The sequence below is a fragment of the Triplophysa dalaica genome, chromosome 23 (assembly GCF_015846415.1).
Source record: "Triplophysa dalaica isolate WHDGS20190420 chromosome 23, ASM1584641v1, whole genome shotgun sequence".
Lineage (NCBI taxonomy): Eukaryota > Metazoa > Chordata > Actinopteri > Cypriniformes > Nemacheilidae > Triplophysa > Triplophysa dalaica.
Window position 1 is genome coordinate 17,390,698 of NC_079564.1, and position 22,021 is coordinate 17,412,718.

Genomic DNA, 22,021 nt, shown 5'->3' on the forward strand with positions numbered 1-22,021 from the left:
GGGCCGGTAACTTCCTGGTGCCGGACATCCGTTCCCCATCAAATCCATTAGATGTCCTAGGTTGATCACCCATAACAGATGCACCCTGATTTAGAGGCAGAGTAGATGCACCGGGTAAAAAGGATCCAATCCACAGCCAGAATGCACTGCAACATCCCCAACAGAACCCGAAGGCAGCGCAGGGTCAGGTGAAAATCCTAGGGCAGCGAAGCAATGTAACACGGGATCAGTCGGCAGCAAAGCCTCAGGAGACATCGCCAGCAGAGGCGGAGCCAGAGGGGTGTCCTGGGTGGCACCTCAAATTTTATTGGGCAGTTTAATGATGATGGACATCTCACCATCATCATTTCAAGCGTCCTGTGCCGCGCACAGCTTTCAAATTAATCAAGGACGACAGTGATGCGAGTAACAGGAGAATAATGAAATTTCACATATAAGGTAAGTTTTAAGACTAGGCATCAGGATTTTGTTTGCGGAAATCATTTTGAAAGTGAAGTCGCTGTATGAGTAAGCATGAATGTTGGTGCTAGACGGGTTAATCAGATAAGAGAGATCGGTTCCAGATTTAGCCTAAACATTGTGTTTAACGTTACATTTGTGCTAGTTATATACACATAAACAGTGCAGTGCCAATCCATTACACTATTTGCCTGTTTATTTAATGTAGGCTAACGTCAGCTACAGCCACCACCAGTGTTTAAATGTTAAGCTAACTTTGAAATTCTTAAGCTATTTATCTGGTCGTGATACTCAAAAGTTTACCTCAATTGCAAACAGCCTGTTTACATATCATAAAGGGCAAATAAAATACAGCTAAGTTACTCCATAGTACGGCAAGCCATGTAATGAATCTAGTTGTGTGTTACGAGATAGAGACTCTGACAATTCATAGTATGTGAATAATATTTTTTAAGCCAAATCACGTTACAAACACCAGGTTAAGTAAAAAAAATTCTCTTTTGATGCCATGTTAGGGTTACACCTAGGGATGCGCAGATAAGCTAAAATGTCACCCGCATCCGCTGCATCAAATAAATTATCCACCCGCCCGCACATATAATTTTCTCTGATATAGATATCCGCACCCGACCCGAATCCGATCGTCACTTTAATTACTCAGTAAATTTTATAGCACTGTCTTTGTCTGTCAATGTTTAACTCAACTCAACTCAACTCAACTTTATTTATATAGCGCCTTTTACAATTTTCATTGTTTCAAAGCAGCTGTACATGAGACACATTGAATACAAGTATGAATTCTAAATTCTAAAGCAGCCCCCCCGGCCAGGCAGATAGCGCAGAACAATATGCATACGGTGGTGAGGAACCCCCCAAAAAAAACTCAGGGGAACCCAGGCCCAACCAGGGGATTCCAGTTCGATTCCAATCGAATCTTTCGATTTAGCACATACATGATGTACCATATAAGAGGTACCAGTCTTATGGCTTTCATATACTGTACATACAGTGCCTCACAGCCGTTGCATATTACATACCCACTTGATTCATCCTTGTTAACCACTTCGCTAAAACGCTCCCACACGGTTCTTTTCTTTCCTACCTTTTGTTTTGTTTTTATTTCTCCCTTTTTAAATTTCTCTCGGATCTGTTTTGCCCCCATATCTGCATTAAGAAATAGACCGCCCTCTACCGCCACCACGCGCGCATATCTTTTAAATTACTGCAAATTAGCGCCTTCTGTAAAATGCATTTAAAACAAATTTGTTTTTTTGTTGAGAAATTTTGTTAATATTGTATATGATATCATCCACCCGCAATTAATCAAAATGTATTTTTTATTACCCGACACACCCGTCCTGCGGATGATCCGCGGCGGCTGCGGATTTAACCGCCATCCGAGCATCAATATTACACACTGACTTTCTATCATGATCTATGGACCCCCTGAAGTTGCATTGGCCACCCCCAGGACACCCCATGTTAAAAAACTCTAGCTCCGCCACTGATCGCCAGGTCAGGCCAAGACGCAGATTCGGGGAGGCGCAGAATCCAAAACCAAATCAGCAGGCGGCAAAGGATCAGAAGACACCACAGAGTCAGATGAAAGCGCCAGGTGGGAGCACAGGCTCAGGAGATACCAACAGGTCAAAGGAAAGCACTCTATCAGGAGGCGATACACTTCTCTCCTCATCCTGAACAACCATCCGACCTCTCACTTGCTCAAGATCAATATACAACCCCACAAGACATTTTCATCATTTCGGGCACACCTCTGTTTACATGCTACATTTTTCAGCCATACCAATTCTCCCTCCGTATAAAACTGGTGGGAGACCTTTAAATCAGTCCCTAGTTTTTGTCATCCTGATGCCTTCATCTGGTGAACTTTCACTGCCAAAGTAAACAAACTCTCCGCTACCTTCGCCAAATATTCATTCAGAGAGTCGAAACGTTCCGTCTCCCCCACTCCCAATACAACATCAACTGGTAAAACAATTTCTCGACCGAACAACACTTCATGTGGAGAGAAACAACAGTAGATTGTGATGGGCCATGAGGGTTTAACCCAGGATGATTTGAGACATTCTGAACACTCTCTACACCACTTCTTTTCAACTTCAAACCACTCACTTTTGTCTGCATTTTTTGCATTCATTAATGGCCACCAGTTGTAGAATTGGGTAAAAATTTTAACTCATCTGGAACCAAAATTTTCTGAAGGACCGCCTGAATCTTTAATGCAGTGTCCATATTAGGAGGCAGCTTATGCACAATGCGACCTTGCTCCATACTCAGTTGGTCCCACACCGGTAAAAACCTCCTCACATCCCCTATTAACTGTGCTTCTGCGCGCCCCTCTTCCCCCCGCAACCCTAGTTGTCCAACTTCCTGCAAGACTGCATTCCATCTTCTGCACTATAACCAACTCATCATCAACCTCCCCCTCTTCAAGAGGACACCCTGCCCGCACAAACAGCGGCACTAACAGAACATAAATCTTGAGCATGTTCCCGTTTGGCACCAAATGATGGCAATCATGAAAGCGCATCTGCATTAACATGTTTTTGACCCGGACGAAGCACAATTTTATATTGAAACTAGTCAGCTATTCAACCCATCTAGCCAACGGCCAGCATCCTCTGACGTGTCATAGCTGCACTCAGTGACCCACCATCTGCAACCCCACTCGTCGAAAACCGTGCAGGTTCAACCTGGTCCCACTCCACGATCGACACCAGAAAACAGAGGAACAACCAGGGAAAATAGTAATGGCATTGGACACGGGAAAGACAGTTCACCTATCAAAGTAAACCGCATAACATGAAGAATGCAGGAGTTCTTCATGAAGGAGGATCAATGCACATTTCCCACCAGTCCTGAGTGAACTATTGAATGTAACGTTTTTTTATACAATGTTTTTGTGAGATGACAGAGCTCCCAGTCTGCAGCACCGGGTGTTATCCCTGCTTCGTTGCTCATGCGGGCCGGACCGTGATCGCAAAACATACAAGGGATGATCAAAAGTCCTTATAAACACATGATAAACAACTTAAAACTGGCTTCACTGCTTATTAGTTGTTGTCCGTAATGTTTGTTAGTTTCATTGTGTAGTGATAATGGCATAGCTCTCGCTGTTTAAGTGTGCCCTGCGCCATTTTCTTTACTTTTGTTTTATTTAAACGGTTTTGTAGAGTATTTTTATATACTTCAACACACGTAATTTATTTTTTAATAAATTGTTAATAGAGTAAGGCTCTAACCCAGTGGCGGCCGGTCAATAAGGGGCGACACCCCCTTAAAGTTAGCCGGAGAAAAAAGCTACTTTAATATGGCAACAATAAGTTAAATATATATCGCAAATTAATAACGAAATAAAATAATTTAGTCGAACTATTCCACTGTTAGTCATAATATCATTTATTAAAAAATAAAACTATTTCTTTTATACGTGTGAGTGGGGCCCCGGACAAACAAGTGTTTATTTAGGTGCGTTCATTTTTGAAAGCATGTGATTTGAGGCTGAGTTCTAATTGGCTTGTTTCAAATCGTCCTTGGGCCGACACTTTTTTTACACTTTTGTTGTAAGCGAATCAATATTGTTTTTATGTGTTTGGCCTCATGTGATTTGACCGTTCTCAAGGCGTCTCATTATCGCTCAGCAGCAGATTGTCATTTGACTGAAAAGTACTGATTCAAGTGCAAGCAAGCGAAATTATCTCGAGATGAATGAAAATTCATGAAATGAATTTTTACAAGAATACACGTTCAAAAGGCGTTCGGATGGAGATAAAAAAACGGCTTAAGCAGTTTGCATCAGATCGACCCAACTTGCAAATTCAGAAGATCTTACACTCGGAGCTTTTCCAGCACTTCTTATGGCAAACGTAGTTGGCTAGCTGGATGCGATGCAAGTCATGCCTTTTATTCTTTTCCCTGTTTGCTGTTTCAAAGTCCTGGCACCGAAACGTTGTGGGCAACAACAGAGGCTTGCGATTTAAAACATCTCTCTGATAAGTGCAAGCGGCATGAAAGTAGCCGCAGCCATCTTGACAACGCTATGAGGCTCAAGTTTTTTGGGAAGCTTAGCATTGCTGAACAGCTAGATGAAGGCTAAAGGATTGGCATTAGAAGGCACAATGGATAAATCACAAAGAATCGACACATCCTGTCCAGAATAATAGACTGTGTTAAATTTTGTGGCGCAATGAGCTGGCTTTGCGTGGCCACAACGAGAGCGAGAGCTCAGATAACCCCGGGATATTCCGTGGCTTGGTCGACTTTGATGCATCTCTTGATGGAGTTTTGAAAGAGCACCTCAAGAATGCCACTGTGTTTAAAGAGTGAGTAGCATATGGTTTTTAAGGTCCTACTTTGGTTTATGGAGTGTCCAGCAACAACTTCATGTAATTAAAATGTGTAAAAACATACCTTACTTCTTGACTGACTCTTAAATGATTCGTTCCGCGATTTATCCGTCTAGGCCCCTCCTATCTGCTAACCTTGTGTCATGTGATTGGTCAGATGGTGTAGTCTGTTGTGATTGGTCAAACGCGTTCATCATTTGTCGCAAATGGAACGCCTAACATCATAACAGGATTACGGTTTACATGTGGTTTGATGTCATTTATATTATATGTGTAGCTACAGATGGCGGGTATTTTACCCTACCAATTTGAGCCCGAGTCTGACGAGGAAGCATCAGAAGACACTAATCCACAACAAACTCCACCACGACTGGAGCAGGATGTTAGTCAGTGGCAAGTGACAACTCTTGCATAAAATCTCCCAGTGTGACAACGTGCATGTTGTGCTTTTGCTCATCAATGAAATAAAATATATATATTTTTTAAATACTGTTAATACGTTAGCAATACTATTATTTCGTCTTAACTGTAAGTTATCATTGTACATAGAGCATTTCAGAAAGTCGACGTTATGAAAAATGATTGTAGTTTCACCCAAATATATCTATATAGGTGCACGTGCGGCAAATGTGTCAAAATGCAAAGTTAATAGCAAGATAAACCAACTGTAACCCCAGAAATAATGGTACATGTTAACGTTTGCGTTATATGCTAGCAGGTCGAAATTGAGTTGTTATTTCCCCTCTTTCAAGGATCGTCGTTTCACATACCCTGCAGTGAACGCGCCAAGATTATCAAACCAATCTTCGGTGAAATGATGCGCGTACTGTAAAACCCAGGGGTTAAACTCCTTTGGTATCGTTTGAAAATGAATTGTAACCATTTTCCCCTTTAGACGTTCTTCCTTTGGTAGTTGAAATACGACATAGTGTCACACCGTAGAACACAGGTTCTAGACATGATACACACTCATCACGAACGAGCGACAGTGTTTGGGTGCAGAGAAACAAGTTTTCCCGGCAGTCTCAGCAAAACGTAGGCGGGACTATGTCTAGCGACGTAGATACGCTAGAACTAGATATGCTGAACTATTCCATGTCTCATTTGTGTGATTCAGAGTCGACTGCCATTTTAACAAGCAAATAACTTTGTTATTTATTCACCTTCGAACTTACAACTTGGCAGAGAGCTTACTTTCAAACACGGCAACATAACCGACTGGATGAAATGCCATTTTCATGATCTCATGCTAGGTACTCTATAAGGGAACTTCGAAAACCATGCAGAGCGAGCTGTTGGACTGTATGTTGTCTGTTATGAGGGAACATGTAATCCACAAAGCACAAAGCACCGATTTTCTATCAATCCAGGCCAACGAGACCACCGATATTGCCACACAGTGCCAACTTGTACTTGTGCTGCGCTACATTGAAGCCAAAAGCAACGTACAGGAGAGGTTTTTTGCTATTATTCATATGCATTCAACTACAGCTGATTCCATCGCTACAGCACTAAAAGAGCATCTTGCTGTCCCTCCAGAAGGTCAGAAGAGTAAATCTCCCAAGCGTATGATGGAGCCAGCGTGATGAGGGGTGCCACAGCAGGTGTTCAAAGGACGTTTCAAGATGTGTACCCAACTGCCCATTACATCCACTGCTATGCGTATCAACTCAATCTAATAATGCAAAAGGCCACTTCTCACATACCCAAAGTTAGATTTTTTTTCTGACCTTGAAGGATTTGCCAGCTTTTTTTCAAGATCAACTAAGCGCACGGATGTTCTTAATTATGTTGTTGCCCATAGACTACCAACATTGAGCAGTGTTAGATGGAACTTCAACAGCCGTGCCATCAATACAGTGTTTGAGCACAGAGGGCCTCATTTGCTGTTTTGAAACAATTCAAGACTTGGGTAACTTTGACTTTGTTACCACCAGAGAGGCAGGAGCTTTGCCATGCTGCTGGAGGATCAAAAAAAATCTGCAACTTTTCCACAACATCATGCCACATGTGGACATCCTTTATGCCAAACTCCAGAAGAAGGATATAGATTCAGTCCACATTAAGGGGAGCATCCAGCAGGACATACAGAAGATCAGGTAGCAGCTGTATTCCATCTTTTGTATTTGTTATCATTATTATTGTTATTAGTAATAAATTTACTTAATCCTTTGCAGAAATTCTCTCCATTCTCTGGTTAACCAAAGCACATGATTCAAGATTGTTCAACTTTGAAAAGAGTTAAGACTTTTCTGAGAAGTAGCATGACACAGGAGAGGCTAAATTCATTGGCCATGCTGTCAATGGAGAAGAGAATGGTGACTGAGATAATTGACTTTAACCAGAAGGTCATTGAGAAATTTGCAAGTCAGAAAGAAAGGAGTGCAAAATTTATTTTCAAATAGTGTTACTGGCCAATGATTGTTTTTTTTTAAACATTACCTTAATTACTTCATTACTGATAATAACACACATTCAATCAAATTCACTGATTCATAGTACATTTATTTGCATGCATTAACATTGACTGTAATAATGATACATCACCTGATAAATGGCTATATATACTGTATATATTAATGGCTTTATAGTCTGACAGTTGGTTCCCTATCAAAAGCTACACTCGATGCTCCATTTCAAAAACTATGGGAGAACAGTCTTTGTTCGACCGGTCGTGAAGCACGTGTGTCAAACACGAGGTTACCCTTATTTCTGCGGGGTTTGATAGCTCCGCCTCGGGGCATTCCTCTCGTGATATTAAAGGGTTTAAGGATCTACTCGGGGCAGTAACCAAGGCAGTAGACAGGCTCAAACTCGACTGGCCGCAGGAACAAGAGACTCCCAAGGGTTCAAATCTCAACTACAGATATCAGTCGGGTGGCCGGAGGGATGAGCCCCATAATCGGGCTCTCCCTTTCTTTGAGGATCTCCACGGCGAGCTATCTCGCTCATGGCAGGAACCTCACAGCGATGTTGACAGATGATGCATGGCACACCATGCAGACCCAATTACTGCCAGATCATTTCAGTGTTGGAGTTTCTGCAAGAGAACCTATCATCAGGGACAAGCCCCGGTACTCTCAGGGTTTTTGTGGCCACACCCTGATTGATGGGTTTTGTGGGAAACACCTTTTAGTCGCCCGCTTTATTGTGGCTGGTGCCTCCTTCTAAACACATGAGACTTAGCGACAGTGCTCGAGGGTCTAGTTAGCGCCCCATTCGAACCTATAGAGTCAGCACCTGTCAGGCTTCTGACCTTTAAATGGTTTTTCTAAGGGCAATCCCCTCTCTTAAAAGAGTCGGTTATTTGCAGGCACTTTCAATCTCGTCGTCCTGTTTAAATTTTGCCCCTAGGATGGTCAAAGCTATTCTGCATTCTCACCCGAGTTATCTGCCTAAGGTTCCGTTCTCCACCGTGTATTCGGTTGTTCTTGAGGCCTTCTGCCCTCCTCCGTTCACAACGTCCTAGCAGGAACGATTACACCCACTGTGTCCAGTACGTGCTCTTCAGACTTGCGTCCATCGCACTAGCCAGTGGCGTAAATCAGAGCAACTTTTCATATGCTATGGGGGCCGCAACAAAGGGGCGACTGCCACCAGGCAAACAATATCACAATGGGTGAGGGATGCTATTGCTCTGGACTATGAGGCATGCTCGCCTCTAGGAGTCCGAGCTAATTTCACAAGCGGAATTTCATATTATATGGCCTTAGCAAGAGGTGTCCCCTTGCAGCAAGTGTGTGATGTGACGGGCTGGTCCTCTCCGCAGACATTTGTTAGATTTTATAGTCTGAATGTCCATGCCACTCCAGGCTCACGTGTCCTGGAGTCTACATCACACTGAGGCCTTCTCTCGGATTGTGCACACACGTCACACAACCTTGGGGGGTCAAGACACTTCCATTTACTGTCACTCTTTATCAGTAGCATGTTGCATGATGCATGGTGAAAACTGAAATAAAACTATGCAACAATACTCAATGACTACATATTTCTTAATCATCTAAATATAAATGAATGTTACATTCTCAGCTGTAATAGCTATAACGGAAATTGGCATCACTGTTAGCTCGTATGTAATGACTTATCAAACATCATCGCTATAACAAATTCCTAACACATATAATTCAATTCAATTCAAGTTTATTTATATAGCGCTTTTCACAATGTGTATTGTTTCAAAGCAGCTTTACAGGGGCAAACAGGAAAAACAGAAAAGTTAAAACACAGCACAGTGCATGGTATTTATACAACGAGTAAGATCATTCTAATAAATAATATCTAATTTCTAAATAAATAAATGAATGAATGCAGTATCCCGGTGAGCAGGCCAACTCCAATTATTGATTAATGGAGAAAAAAACCTTGGGAGAAACCAGGCTCAACCGGGAAGGCCAGATCCCCTCTGACGTGTCATAGGTGCACTCAGACTGCTGACATGTGGTTTTGGTTTAGCATTTAATACCAAATATTGTAACTTCAGCATTAATAAGACAAATTGTCCGTCTTTTCTCTTGGTTGGGGATGTAGTGGTCTGAGCTGGGATGGTCTGATGGTCATATTTCTCTTGGCTGGTGGTGGAATTGCCTTAGATGGAGCTGGGATGGTCAGTCAGTCTGCAGCTGTAGCTGGCGTAATCTCAAATTGGGGATGGGCATCTGTCGGTCGTCTGGACATGGTGGAACTTGTTCCTACCTCGGGATGGGCATCCCGAGGCAGAGGCGGAAAGAGAATAATTAGCGTAGCTGCTGTTCATCAACTATGCATTAAGTGAAAGCTTGGCTGAAAAGATATGTCTTTAATCTAGATTTAAATTGGGAGAGTGTGTCTGACCCTCGAATAGTATCAGGAAGGCTATTCCAGAGTTTAGGTGCTACGTATGAGAAAGCTCGTCCCCCCTTGGTGGATTTTGTTATTCTAGGTGTATTGTATTTTCTTGACCTAGTAAGAACTCTGGCAGCTGCATACTGCAAACTGTAGTTTGTTTATCTATGATACAACCACTAAATGGAGCATTACAATTGTCAAGCCGTGAGGTCACAAATGCATGAATAAGCTTTTCTGCGTCTGCAACACATAAACTATTTCGTAATTTGGCAACATTTCTAAGGTGGAAGAAGACTGTTTTTGTGATATTTGAGACGTGATTTTTAAATGACAGGTTGCCGAATAATATAATGCCTAGGTCTTTAACTGTATTTGTTGGATTAACAGTGCAGCTTTCAATTTGCAGGCTGTAATCGGAGATATTCTGTTTACTTGATTTTGGTGCTATAAGTAATATTTCTGTTTTGCTAGTTTAAAAGAAGGAAATTACTAGTCATCCAATGTTTTATGTCCTCGATGCACTCTGCCAGTTTGGATAGCTTAAAGGAATCATCTGGTCTTGATGAGATATATAGCTGAGAATCACCTGCATAACAGTGGAAGCTAATTCCATGTTTTCTAATAATGTTGCCGAGGGGCAGCATGTATATGGAGAAAAGCAAGGGTCCTAAGACCGATCCCTGAGGTAATCCATAATTTACTTGCGTATGATTTGACGATTTCCCATTTAAATGGACGTATTGATATCTGTCTGTTAAGTAAGATCTGAACCATTGCAGTGCCTGTCCCTGAATACCAATATAATTGTGTAAACGATCTAGTAGTATTTTATGGTCTACAGTATCGAAAGCAGCACTAAGGTCAAGCAGGACTAAGAGTGAGATGTTACCTTTATCTGAAGCAATAAGGAGGTAATTTGTAATTATAACGAGCGCAGTTTCAGTGCTGTGATGCGGTCTAAAGCCAGACTGAAACTTTTCGTTCATGTCATTATTTTGTAGGAAGGTACACAGTTGAGTTGACACTACTTTTTCTAGTATTTTAGACAGGTACGGGAGATTTGAAATCGGTCTATAGCTTCCAAGTGCATTGGGGTCTAAGTTTGGTTTTTGGTTAAGAGGCTTAATTACAGCCAGCTTAAAGGGCCCTGGGACATGTCCTAGATTAATTGACGAGTTGATTATGTTACAAATGGGCTCAATTACAGCAGGTAGTAACTCTTTTAATAGAGAAGTCGGAATGGTGTCTAATAAGCATGTCGTCGGTTTGGATGTTGTAATAATTTTAATTAAATCTTCCTGATTTATAGGAGAAAAACACTCTAGCTTTTCTTTTTGGGTGACGGTTGAAACTAATTCTTCCGACACACTTGGAGGTTTTAGCTATGTTGTCTCGTATTATTTCGATTTTCTCAATAAAAAACTTCATGAATTCATTGCTACCAAGGTGCGGCGAAATACCCAGGTCAGCTGATTGTTTGTTAGTTTAGCAATTGTACTAAATAAAAACCTTGGATTGTTTTTGTTATTTTCTATGAGGTTACGGAAGTGCTCGGCTTTTGCTGCTTTTAGTGCCTTTTTGTAACAGCTTGCACTCTCTTTCCATGCAATTTTAAAGACCTCTAAATGGGTTTGTTTCCATTTTCACCAGTTTACGCGTTTCTCTTTTTAGGGCGCGAGTGGTGTTATTATACCATGGTGCTATGATCTTTCCATTAATCCTTTTTGACCTCATAGGTGCGACCGCTTCTAATGCATTAGAGAAAATGGTGCCCATGTTGCTGGTCATGTCATCGAGCGATTCTAAATTAGTTGGAAAGGTTATTAGAGGAGTCAGATCTGGCAAGTTCTTTACGAAACTATCTTTAGTAGTTGAGGTGATTGTTCTACCCTGTCAATAACAAGATATACAACTGATTTCTGCAGTGCGCAGTGTGTTATAAGATGGTGATCGGAAACATCGTCGCTTTGAGGTATAATATCGATATTGTTTAGATCGGCTCCGTGAGATATAATCAAGTCTAGGGTATGATTAAGGCGATGAGTAGGTCTATTGATGTATTGTGTTACACCACAAGAGTCTAGTAGTTCTTTAAACGCCACAGCTAATGGATCGTTAGCAATACCTACGTGGATATTAAAATCTCCAACAAATTAGTACTTTATCGACATTAACCAATAGATCCGATAAGAACTCTATCACAAAATTAGTGTTAGGCCCAGGGGGTCTATACACAGTAACCAATGTAAGAGAGACCAATGATTTTTTACTTTTGTTTGGAACTGTTATGTTCAACGCAAGCATTTCAAATGATTTAAATGTATGCATTGTTCTCCGAGTAACGGTAAGAAAGTCTCTAAAGATTGTTGCGACACCACCACCTGGACCAACCGGACGTGGCTCATGAATATAACCGTAGCTTGGTGGAGTAGACTCATTTAGACCGAAGTAATCATTTGGCTTAAGCCAGGTTTCAGTTAGGCAAAGTATATCAAAACTGTTGTCTGTGATCATTTCATTTACAATAACTGCCTTTGGATTTAGTGATCTAATATTAAGTAGCCCAAACTTTAGGCGTTGGTTTTGCTCATTAAATATATTGTCTTTTGGTTTAATCATGATAAGATTTTTTCTCTGACTTTAAAATAAATAATTATTTGGTTGTATTATTCGGGGGACAGACACAGTCTCTATGCATTTGAAAGCAGTAACATTCTTAACTGTAACATTCTTAACAGTTGAGTGAGAAGAACACAGACTATGGTTAAAATTTGTACTTACTAGTCAAATGGTGCGTAGCGTCTTTGAGATGTTGTCAGACAGAATTTCCGCTCCAATGCTGCTGTGGTGCAGCCCGTCGGGGCGGAATAGCCTTGGTCGCTGCCAGAACAGATCAAATTATTTACAAAGAGCAGGTTCTGTTCAATACACCATGACATTAACCAATTATTAAGCGTAAATAGTCTATTGAACTTTTCGTTCCCTCGTCGGTAAGTAGGAAGCGGCCCTGATACGATGATCCTCGCTGTGGGCGATGCGTTGCGAACAGTATAGACCAGACTCCTGAAGTCCCTCTTCAGGATCTCCGACTGCCGCATTCTCACATCATTCACCCCCTCGTGCAGAACTACGGCTCCAACTCTTGCATCCTCCTTCAGAATCGCAGTTACCTGCGCAGAGACATCGAGAACACGGGCGCCAGGAAAACAGTGAGTGCGCACCTTACCTTCATTGAAGGAGGCGCGTACGTTCCGGACGATTGAGTCTCCGATGACCACAGTGTTGGATTTTGTCTCGCAGAGGGCAGCATATTGATTTCTCGTAGAAATATCGAAGACCGGTGGTGGCGGTGGGGGAGAGTTCATCGTTCCGGTCCTGGATTTCGCCTCTCGCTGTGCATGTGCAGGTGCAGGAGTGAAACCTCCAAGGTTATGTCAAACCCTGGTCCATTTATCTTGAGATCTTTAAAGTTTAAATTTCAGTTCAGTGAAGCACTCTAAGCACCAAAACTTTTTTCACACTCATAGAATGGAATGCAGCAAATACTGTAGATTTCCACCCTGCCTTACATGGCAAAATCAGGAGCTCTCCTAGCCGACAGCATGCCCTACTACCTAAAACATATGCCCCCCACTATCTGACTGTCTTCACCGCCGGAGACACTACTTGTCCTGAGCGGCCGTTTAGCGTGTCCCCCATATCAGAGCTCCTGAAACAAAAGCAGACTCTGCGACTTCTGAAACAGCCTTTAAGTAGCCTCCTAGATTTAATCCGCATCACCTTTATACTTCAATTAGGACACACACTCAGTTGTATATCTAATATAAGGTTTTTATTTAGTACCTTGTTAAATAAAAAAATAAACAGACGTCACCTGACCTGGTTATTCCACCACACCTTGTTTGCAATGAATTCATGAATTATTTTACAGAGAAAATGGAAAACATACGAGTGAAATAGTAAAAACTCAACCTCCACGTCTGTCCTATGAATTCGAACCAACCATCGCCCCCCCAAAAAACTACAGTGTTTCTCATCTTTAAACTGGAAGAATTAATTGAACTTGCAACAACTAAACCTACAACATGCTTATTAGACCCCATAACTACATTTTTTAAAGAGTTACTACCTGTTGCAATTGACCATATATATAACATCATCTCGTCAATTAATCTAGGCCATGTCCCAGGACCCTTTAAATTGGCTGTCCTTAAGCCTCTTATCAAGAAACCAAATTCATAAGATGTGTATTAGCATTTTAATGGTACATTTTTTTGGGGAAAATAACCCATACACATAAATATAAAATATTACTTAATGCGATTAAAGACTAGTTGGAAAATGTTAATAAAAGAAAACATTCATTGTATCTGTGTGGCCAACTATTGTCTAACATTATATTCTCATGTGGTTTATGGTTTGAACATAATAAAAGTGAATTACTAAAAGAACAGTCTTGTGTTGTTGTGGTAGTATTATGCTAATAAACATTGTTGAACAAGTCAGTTTTTATCTGGTTAAATTAACTACAGGTGATTATTGTAAATACTGTAACCTGAAAGCTATCATGACAGTACATAGTTAATTAATCATTTATGAAGCATTGGCCCCACATTAATAGACATTCGTAAGCAGTTTATAAATACAGCTATAAATGCTTTGTTCTTGATTTATAAGCATGTATAAAATATGCTTAATAATCAAAGTTTCATACTTTATTAAGGATGAATTCATCATTTCTAAATTAAAAATTACATTACTTACAAACCAGTTAGTTTGGAGTTGTCAGTGGTTCATGAGATCATTTAGAAAGTGTAAGTAAATGATAAATAAACTCTTTGAATGCACATTTATACATCTTATTATTCTGACATATAGTAACAGTTACTTAATTTGTTAATAAATCTTTTTTAACACACATTCCAGATGTAATTCATGATTGATTAAGGTAGTTATAAAACATTTACTAGTTGTTAGAGAACTATTTTTGTGAGCTCATCTAAAGTGAGGACTATGTATGCCTTGTAAAGCATTTACAAATGAGAGTTGCATATCACTTCACAGTTTATTTTTCATTTTATATCAATTCATTTAATGTTAATTTATACGTTCGGTTGTACAATTTTAATTTTGCAGAGGTTTATTTTTTATTTTATATTAAATCATCTTATATTCATTAATATGTACAGCTGTACAGTTTAATTTCTTTGGCATCTTGAAGTAAATATTTCTATGTTCTGGATCCCTCTGTGTTGTGTTTTTCCTATTTCTGTTTAGAAGATAACTGAGCCTTTAACTCTCATTTGTAAATGCTTTACAAGGCATACATAGTACTCACTTTAGATGAGCTCACAAAAATAGTTAACTGACAACTAGTAAATGTTTTATAACTATCTTAATCATGAATTACAGAAGGAATGTGTGTTAAAAAGCATTTATTAACACATTAAGTAACTGTTACTATATGTCAGAATAATAAGATGTATAAATGTGCATTCAGAGAGTTTATTAATCATTTACTTACACTTTTTTAAATGATCTCATGAACCAGTGACAACTCCTAACTAACTTGTTTGTAAGTAATGTAATCCTTAATTTAGAAATGATGAATTCATCCTTAATAAAGTATGAAAATTTGATTATTAAGCATATTATATACAGGCTTATAAATCAAGAACAAAGCATTTATAGCTGTATTTATAAACTGCTTACTAATGTCTATTAATATGGGGCTAATGCTTCATAAACGATTAATTAACTATGTACTGATGCTTAACTAATGATTCATAGCGTGCAGTTATTATAAAGTGTTACCAATACATTTAATATTTTGTCATTAGAAGGCCTAGCTACATTTAATGTTGTAATGTTATAAATACTTTTAATACTTGTTAATATTTTTGTATGCTTGAATGCCGGCGAGTGAAGGGGTTTCTTGATGCAAGAAATTAATGTTTGCTGTCCCACAGTTCTCAAAAACAGACACTGGAACTTATTCCCTTAACTGGAGTCTCACACACGTGTCCTTAATAGTACAGAGGCTTTAGTGTGGATCTCTGTATATCTGTGCCTCGAAATGGCAGAAGCAAGGATTCCTGTGGAGCAGTTGACATGTCCGGTGTGTCTGGATCTATTGAACGATCCTGTGACTATTCCCTGTGGACACAGTTACTGTATGAGCTGTATTAACGACTGCTGGGATTGGACGAGAGTCTACAGCTGCCCTCACTGCAGAAGGGTCTTCACTCCCAGACCTGATTTAGGTAAAAACATCATTCTGACTGAAATGATAGAAAAACTGAAGCAGATTCAGGTCCAGGCCGCTGATCCCACTCATTCTTATGCTGGAGTTGTAGATGTGTGTGACATGTGCATCGGAAGAAAAGATAAAGCTGTCAAGTCCTGTCTGATGTGTTTGAAATCTTACTGTCATGCTCATTTTGAACATCATAAAATGGTTTACTCGGGTAAAGCACACGAGGTGATTGATGCCACTAGACTTCAGGAGAACATCTGTCGTCAACATAACAAACAGCTGGACGTCTTCTGTCGTACTGACCAGCAGCTTATATGTTCTCTTTGTACAAGAGATGAGCATAAAAAACACGATACTGTACCGGCTGTAGCAGAGAGGACAGAGAAACAGGTATGAATAAATTACGCTTTTACATTTGTTAAAATATGAAGTTGCTGAAGATGTCCTTTTCTAAATCTTATGTAATTCTGGAAGTTTCTCTGTGATATTTTCAGCTGTTTCTGTTAACAAAATAATTTTGTTTTGTTTATTGATCCCGGGATCTTTCTGCCTCTTTTCCAAGAAGAAAGATCTGAGATGTAGATGAGATGATGCCTTAAGTCAATCCATTACATTGAGTTATTTGATGGATATGTTGTACTTTATGTTGTGTGTCTGTAGAGATTCCAGTCTTTCTCTGGCCCTGACATACCTGTGGAAATATCTGACTTGACTTCACTCTTCTCTGATGAGGATGTGGGAAAACTGTTAAAAGGTAATGTAACCCTCTTTGTCTCTCTCCGCGCGCTTACTGGGCCCTAGCACCGCCCCTGTTACTCTGCGTTGTGTTGTGTATGTTCGTGGGTGGTGGAAGAGATCTGGGACTCAGACACAAAGGGGTTCGGGATCGTGGCTCGACCGTTTATTCCACAGCACGGCATCAAAGTTGATAACATGAACTCAACTTAAGTTTGAAACTAGCAAAGTATATTTCAATGCACACGCATTTCGACAGCAAGCTCGTGCTGCTTATATTATCGTACATAGCTTTGCATTAGCCAACATGCATTAATCACATTTAAAAGAAAAAACAAAACATTTTAACCCTCTATATTACTCTGTATTTAGATCTTTAGCAGTTTAAAACACAAAATATCTCAATAAACTGAACTTTAGTGCGATAACAACAAATATATTTTACATTGCCCTTTTCCACTATTAACTGAAGAAAAGATGATGCACTACTCACACATCAAGAAGCTCAAATAGTGCGAACGGCACTTAAAACTGTTCTAACACAACAGTGTTATGGGGACATCTGGTGGGCAACACAATACACTGCCTTACAGTAACATGAAGATTTCTTTATTGGGGACATATTAAATATATATGGCAGAAGTCCTGGAGATAAGAAATCAATCCACTAATGTTACCTTATGTGATTAGTATGAACGGTTTATAGCACAGAACATACAGCCTGTCCCTAACATTAGTTTTGCACAAATAGTAAAATAGTAAAAATGTTATACTATGTTTTTAGATGAAATAGAATCGTTGCATGTTCTTGTCTTTGCAGCAACTTATTTGCACTGCAGGAGCCCATTTGGGTCGACGCAAACACAAAGCACATTGATTACCTCATGGTTTTTATTCCAGATAAATACTCATAATATTCTCACTCATGTTTTTAAACGTTCTCACCTTTAATAAATGCTTGACTAAATTATAGTCACCATAGAGCATGTGCTTTCCTTTGCAGTACTACAGTTAAAGTCCAAGACAGTGCCACGACCCAGGCCATCCTCAGTGGCGTTTCAGTCAAGTGCCTACACACCTGCAACATCGAAGCCACAGGTCTGGCCCCCCACACCACCAAAGCCACGACCCAGGCCCTCCTCAATAGCATTAAATACATGAGCCTCAACATTACCGAAATCATGGGCAAAGTCCACAACACCTTCAGAATCACAGTCCCAGCCAAACATAGAGTCAGTGTTCCAAAGGAATAGCTTCACACCATCAAAGCCAACGTTTGTGACTGTTACTGCAGAATCTTAGTCAAAGCGTAGGTCCATCATGCTGCCATCAGAATCAAGGACCTCCACAGCACCTAAGCCACGACCCAGGCCCTCCTCAATAGCATTAAATACAGGAGCCTCAACATTACCGAAATCATGGGCAAAGTCCACAACACCTTCAGAGCCACAGTCCCGGCCACACATAGAGTCAGTGTTCCACAGGAATAGCTTCACAGCATCAAAGCCAACGTTTGTGACTGTAACTGCAGAATCTGAGTCAAAGCGTAGGTCCATCATGCTGCCATCAGAATCAAGGACCTCCACAGCACCAGAGTTAAGACGCAGGCCTATGATGCCAGCAAAGCCGGAGTCCACAACTTCCACAGTACCAGAGTCACAGCTCAGGACATCAACAGCACCAAAGCTTGGGACTGTCACCTCTAGGACTAGTATACCACCTGAGTCAAGCCAAAGCCACATGGCACCAAAGCCAGAGCCCACATACTCCACAGCACCAGAGTCACAGCACAACCATGACTTAATAAAAGAACTGAAGTCCAAGCTCAATGCTAAAAAACAGAATGTTCCCTAATATTTGCTGCAGCTTTGAGCTTTTTGAATATTGATGGAACATTTTATAAATTGTCTTAAAAAAGTGATTATTTGGCCCCACAAAAATGTCAAACGTATTAAACTTATTAACCCACCAGAGTCATTGAATTGTGAAAATATTCTTGATCTTTTTCCATGTTATAGTGGATTAGTTTTTTACAGTTAAGTGTGAAAATCACATTTGTATTAAGTAAAACCGAGAGTGAAACTTAGATTTGTATCATCAAGATGAGAAATTCTGTTCCTCTCACCACAGAGCAGTTGTTTAATGTTTAATTAATACAATCAACACAACAATACACAACACAACACGCTTACAATATACTCTACACATTTGTTTTAATCATTTTAAAATAATTCTATTTTGTGACATTCAAAAGAAGATTATACTTTAGGAGGTTTCTGCTCGTTTGATCTTGTGTCAGTTTATCTGCAGGTGTGTTCATGCTTCATTGACTGAAGTGTATTTTTATAAATGTGAATTGAAACCCTGGGGTAACAAATGACTCTTTTTAACTTGACACATATTCAACAAAAAGAATAAAAAATATACGCCGTTATTTTTCTTTTAAATTATGCGAAAACTTGCTCTATTTTCAAGAAACTGTCTAAATATTGTAATCACATTGGGTATTTGTGTGAACATAAACAAATGTATATTTGAAAATTGTTTTTTTCCCCATAAAAATGCGAGTCTCATATTTTAAGTGTTTATGGAACAAATTGGCTATCAAATATTCAAAGCACTGTAAAAAATGACAATTTTCAGCTTCCTTAAATTATAAAGTTAAATCAATTTAACTTTATGGGTCAATTGAACTGAAATTATATTGAACTGACTTTAAAAACTTCAAGTTAAAAAACTTCAAAGTGATTAACTCATACATTTTACTTGATTTTACTTCAAACTTTACGGACGCTGGTTAAGTTTACAGTGTAGAAAACAAGCTGAATTCTATTCAATATGAATGTTTATTAAAAAGACATGATAGAAAGTTATTAAATTGTGTACTTACTACCAACATCCATGGTGCCGCTGCCGAACATGTACTATAGAAACTAATAGAGCAGCTGTACAAAAACCTGAACTGTCACTCTATAAAAAACATATATTCATACAAAACAGACAGTTCAATTAACTTAACTATTTGTTAAAGTGCCTCTCATAACTCTCATAAAAATTATTTTTACTGAAGTCTGGTCTACGTTTCTACTTAGTAATTCGCTCTGGGTTTTTAGTTAAAATTAATTCATGACCATATTGCGAGGCTACATTTTGAGGCACAGATGGCTTCACATTCAAAATGACATTACAGGGTCAGTGAAATTAAATTCAATAAGATTGATAATTGAACTTTTGAAATCTCATTTCAATTTGAGATATTCAGATTGTTTTGGGGGAAATTACAACAAGCATGTTTGTAGTTTCCCCTCAAAGCACATTAATCCTTTACTTAGAATAAAATAATCACTTTTTAAACTCTCACTGATGATAGGTCATACTTAAAATATATAGAAATGATTGATGATTTAGATGTGGTGTGATGTGTCTCCAGAGGAAGTGATTTTGAATACATCTTCATCTGGACACTGATCGTCTTTATTCAAGTTACATCATTTTTATTCTACTCACTAAACTCCATCATATTACTTCATGTGATGATTGTCATTCTGTCATAACTTGAATGTACAGTAGATGTTGTAAGTGTCATGGATGTTTGTATCAGTTACAGATTGTCAAGCCGAGATCACAGTGATTCAGACTCCATCAGTGAAACCTCTTACAGTAGGAGAGACGGTCACTCTGAAGTGTAAAACCAGCAGAGATGTGCATATTTGTCTATTCAGCAGTGGCATATCTTATTCATGTATTATTTGGTATCATCAGAAATCTGGAGAAGCTCCTAAACTCCTGATATATCGGGTCAGCACCCTTCAGTCTGGAACTCCATCTAGATTCAGTGGCAGTAGATCAAACACAGATTTCACTCTGAGCATCAGTGGAGTCAAGAGTGAAGATGCAGGACATTATTACTGTCAAAGTCTATTCAGTAGTGGAGTGTTCACACAGTGATAAATAGTCATACAAAAACCTCCATAAGTCAGACTGACACTGATACACATGACTGTGTTGCACACACACCAGTGTGGGTGAGAATGAATGAGCTTTAGAAACACAACCATATTCATCATTAAAATTGCCAACAATAAATATTATAATCTTAAGAAAAACATTTCTAAATATAAACTTTTACAAAACTTTGTGTTTGAATGTCTACAGTTAACTTAAAAGATAACTTTCTCATGAATGTTACACAATATGTCATCTGTCAGAGGTCAAGAAGATATAACAGACACAAGCACTGTATAAGAACACTTGACAAGTCAAACAGTGGCAAACAGAGTGGCTTAACCAGACATTTTTCAAATCATTTAAGTAAGGGATAATGTGCAGGCAGCCGGTAGTTATCTCAGAAATAAGAATTTGTGAAATAATGTTAGAAAAAAATATTGTGACTGGCCAATCAGAATCAAGTATTCAAATGAGCCGTGTATAAGCATTCATATAAAAAATGTGGCAAAATAATATGCAGTAAATGTAGTTAAACTCAAGACCTGGACTTATTCACTGATTTATGTGACACAGACAAATTGCTAACATACAGATAACACTCACAGGTTTAAAGTATTTGGTTTGGATGCCCATTTCCCTTCAGGTTTTATAAAGCATATGCATATTAACTTTTTTACCATTTATAGGGAACAATTGTGTCCAAGTGACCATGAAGTCACACATACTGTTATAATACAATGCTCTGTTAATCAACATACAATATTTTAAGACATTATCTACATATATTAAAACATCAGTTGCAAATATTAAATATGAGCATGCGCGAACACTCAATATGGCCAACTTGCGTTTTTGCATTAGATAAATATTTAAATCCTTGTCGAGTGTGTTAGCATAGTGAGCGGATGCTTCAGAGCTGTGAGAGTGTTTATAGAGCTGTGAGTTTAACACTTCACAACTGAACACAAACACACAAAACATCAACAATGACCTTCATCATCATCTTCATCTGGAAACTTTTACTCTCTATACAAAGGAGAATTTGAAACATGCATTTACTTTATTTGTATATATATTACCAGAAGGGTTTTTTATTGACTGCATTTTTCATTTGACTTTTATCATTTATTTTATCCGTTACTCTGACATGTAGATTCAGTTCACCTCCGGCCTGTAGCACACCCTGTGTGTCCTGGTACTTACAGAAACCTGGAAAAGCTCCTAAACCCCTGATATACTCGACCAACAGTGGCAGTGGATCAAACACAGATTTCACTCTGAGCATCAGTGGAGTCAAGAGTGAAGATGCAGGAGATTATTACTGTCTGAGTTATCACAGTTGTCCAAAATAAATGATTCAGTGTGTTAACTGTCAGTGGAAACTAAACTGCTTCATTTCTGAGAACAAGGTGAGAAACAGTGAAACTGA

General features: G+C 39.2%; 1 protein-coding gene across 1 annotated transcript; it reads left to right on the forward strand.

Annotated features, from left to right (window-relative positions):
- The first annotated feature begins 347 nt into the window (after nucleotides 1–347).
- LOC130412956 (E3 ubiquitin/ISG15 ligase TRIM25-like) lies at nucleotides 348–17,825 on the forward strand. The gene is made up of 4 exons (XM_056737773.1): nucleotides 348–438; nucleotides 15,623–16,299; nucleotides 16,570–16,663; nucleotides 17,648–17,825. Exons 2-4 carry the CDS (start codon nucleotides 15,730–15,732, stop codon nucleotides 17,803–17,805), a joined length of 822 nt encoding a protein of 273 aa, XP_056593751.1. The 5' UTR covers nucleotides 348–438; nucleotides 15,623–15,729; the 3' UTR covers nucleotides 17,806–17,825.
- Nucleotides 17,826–22,021: the final 4,196 nt, after the last annotated feature.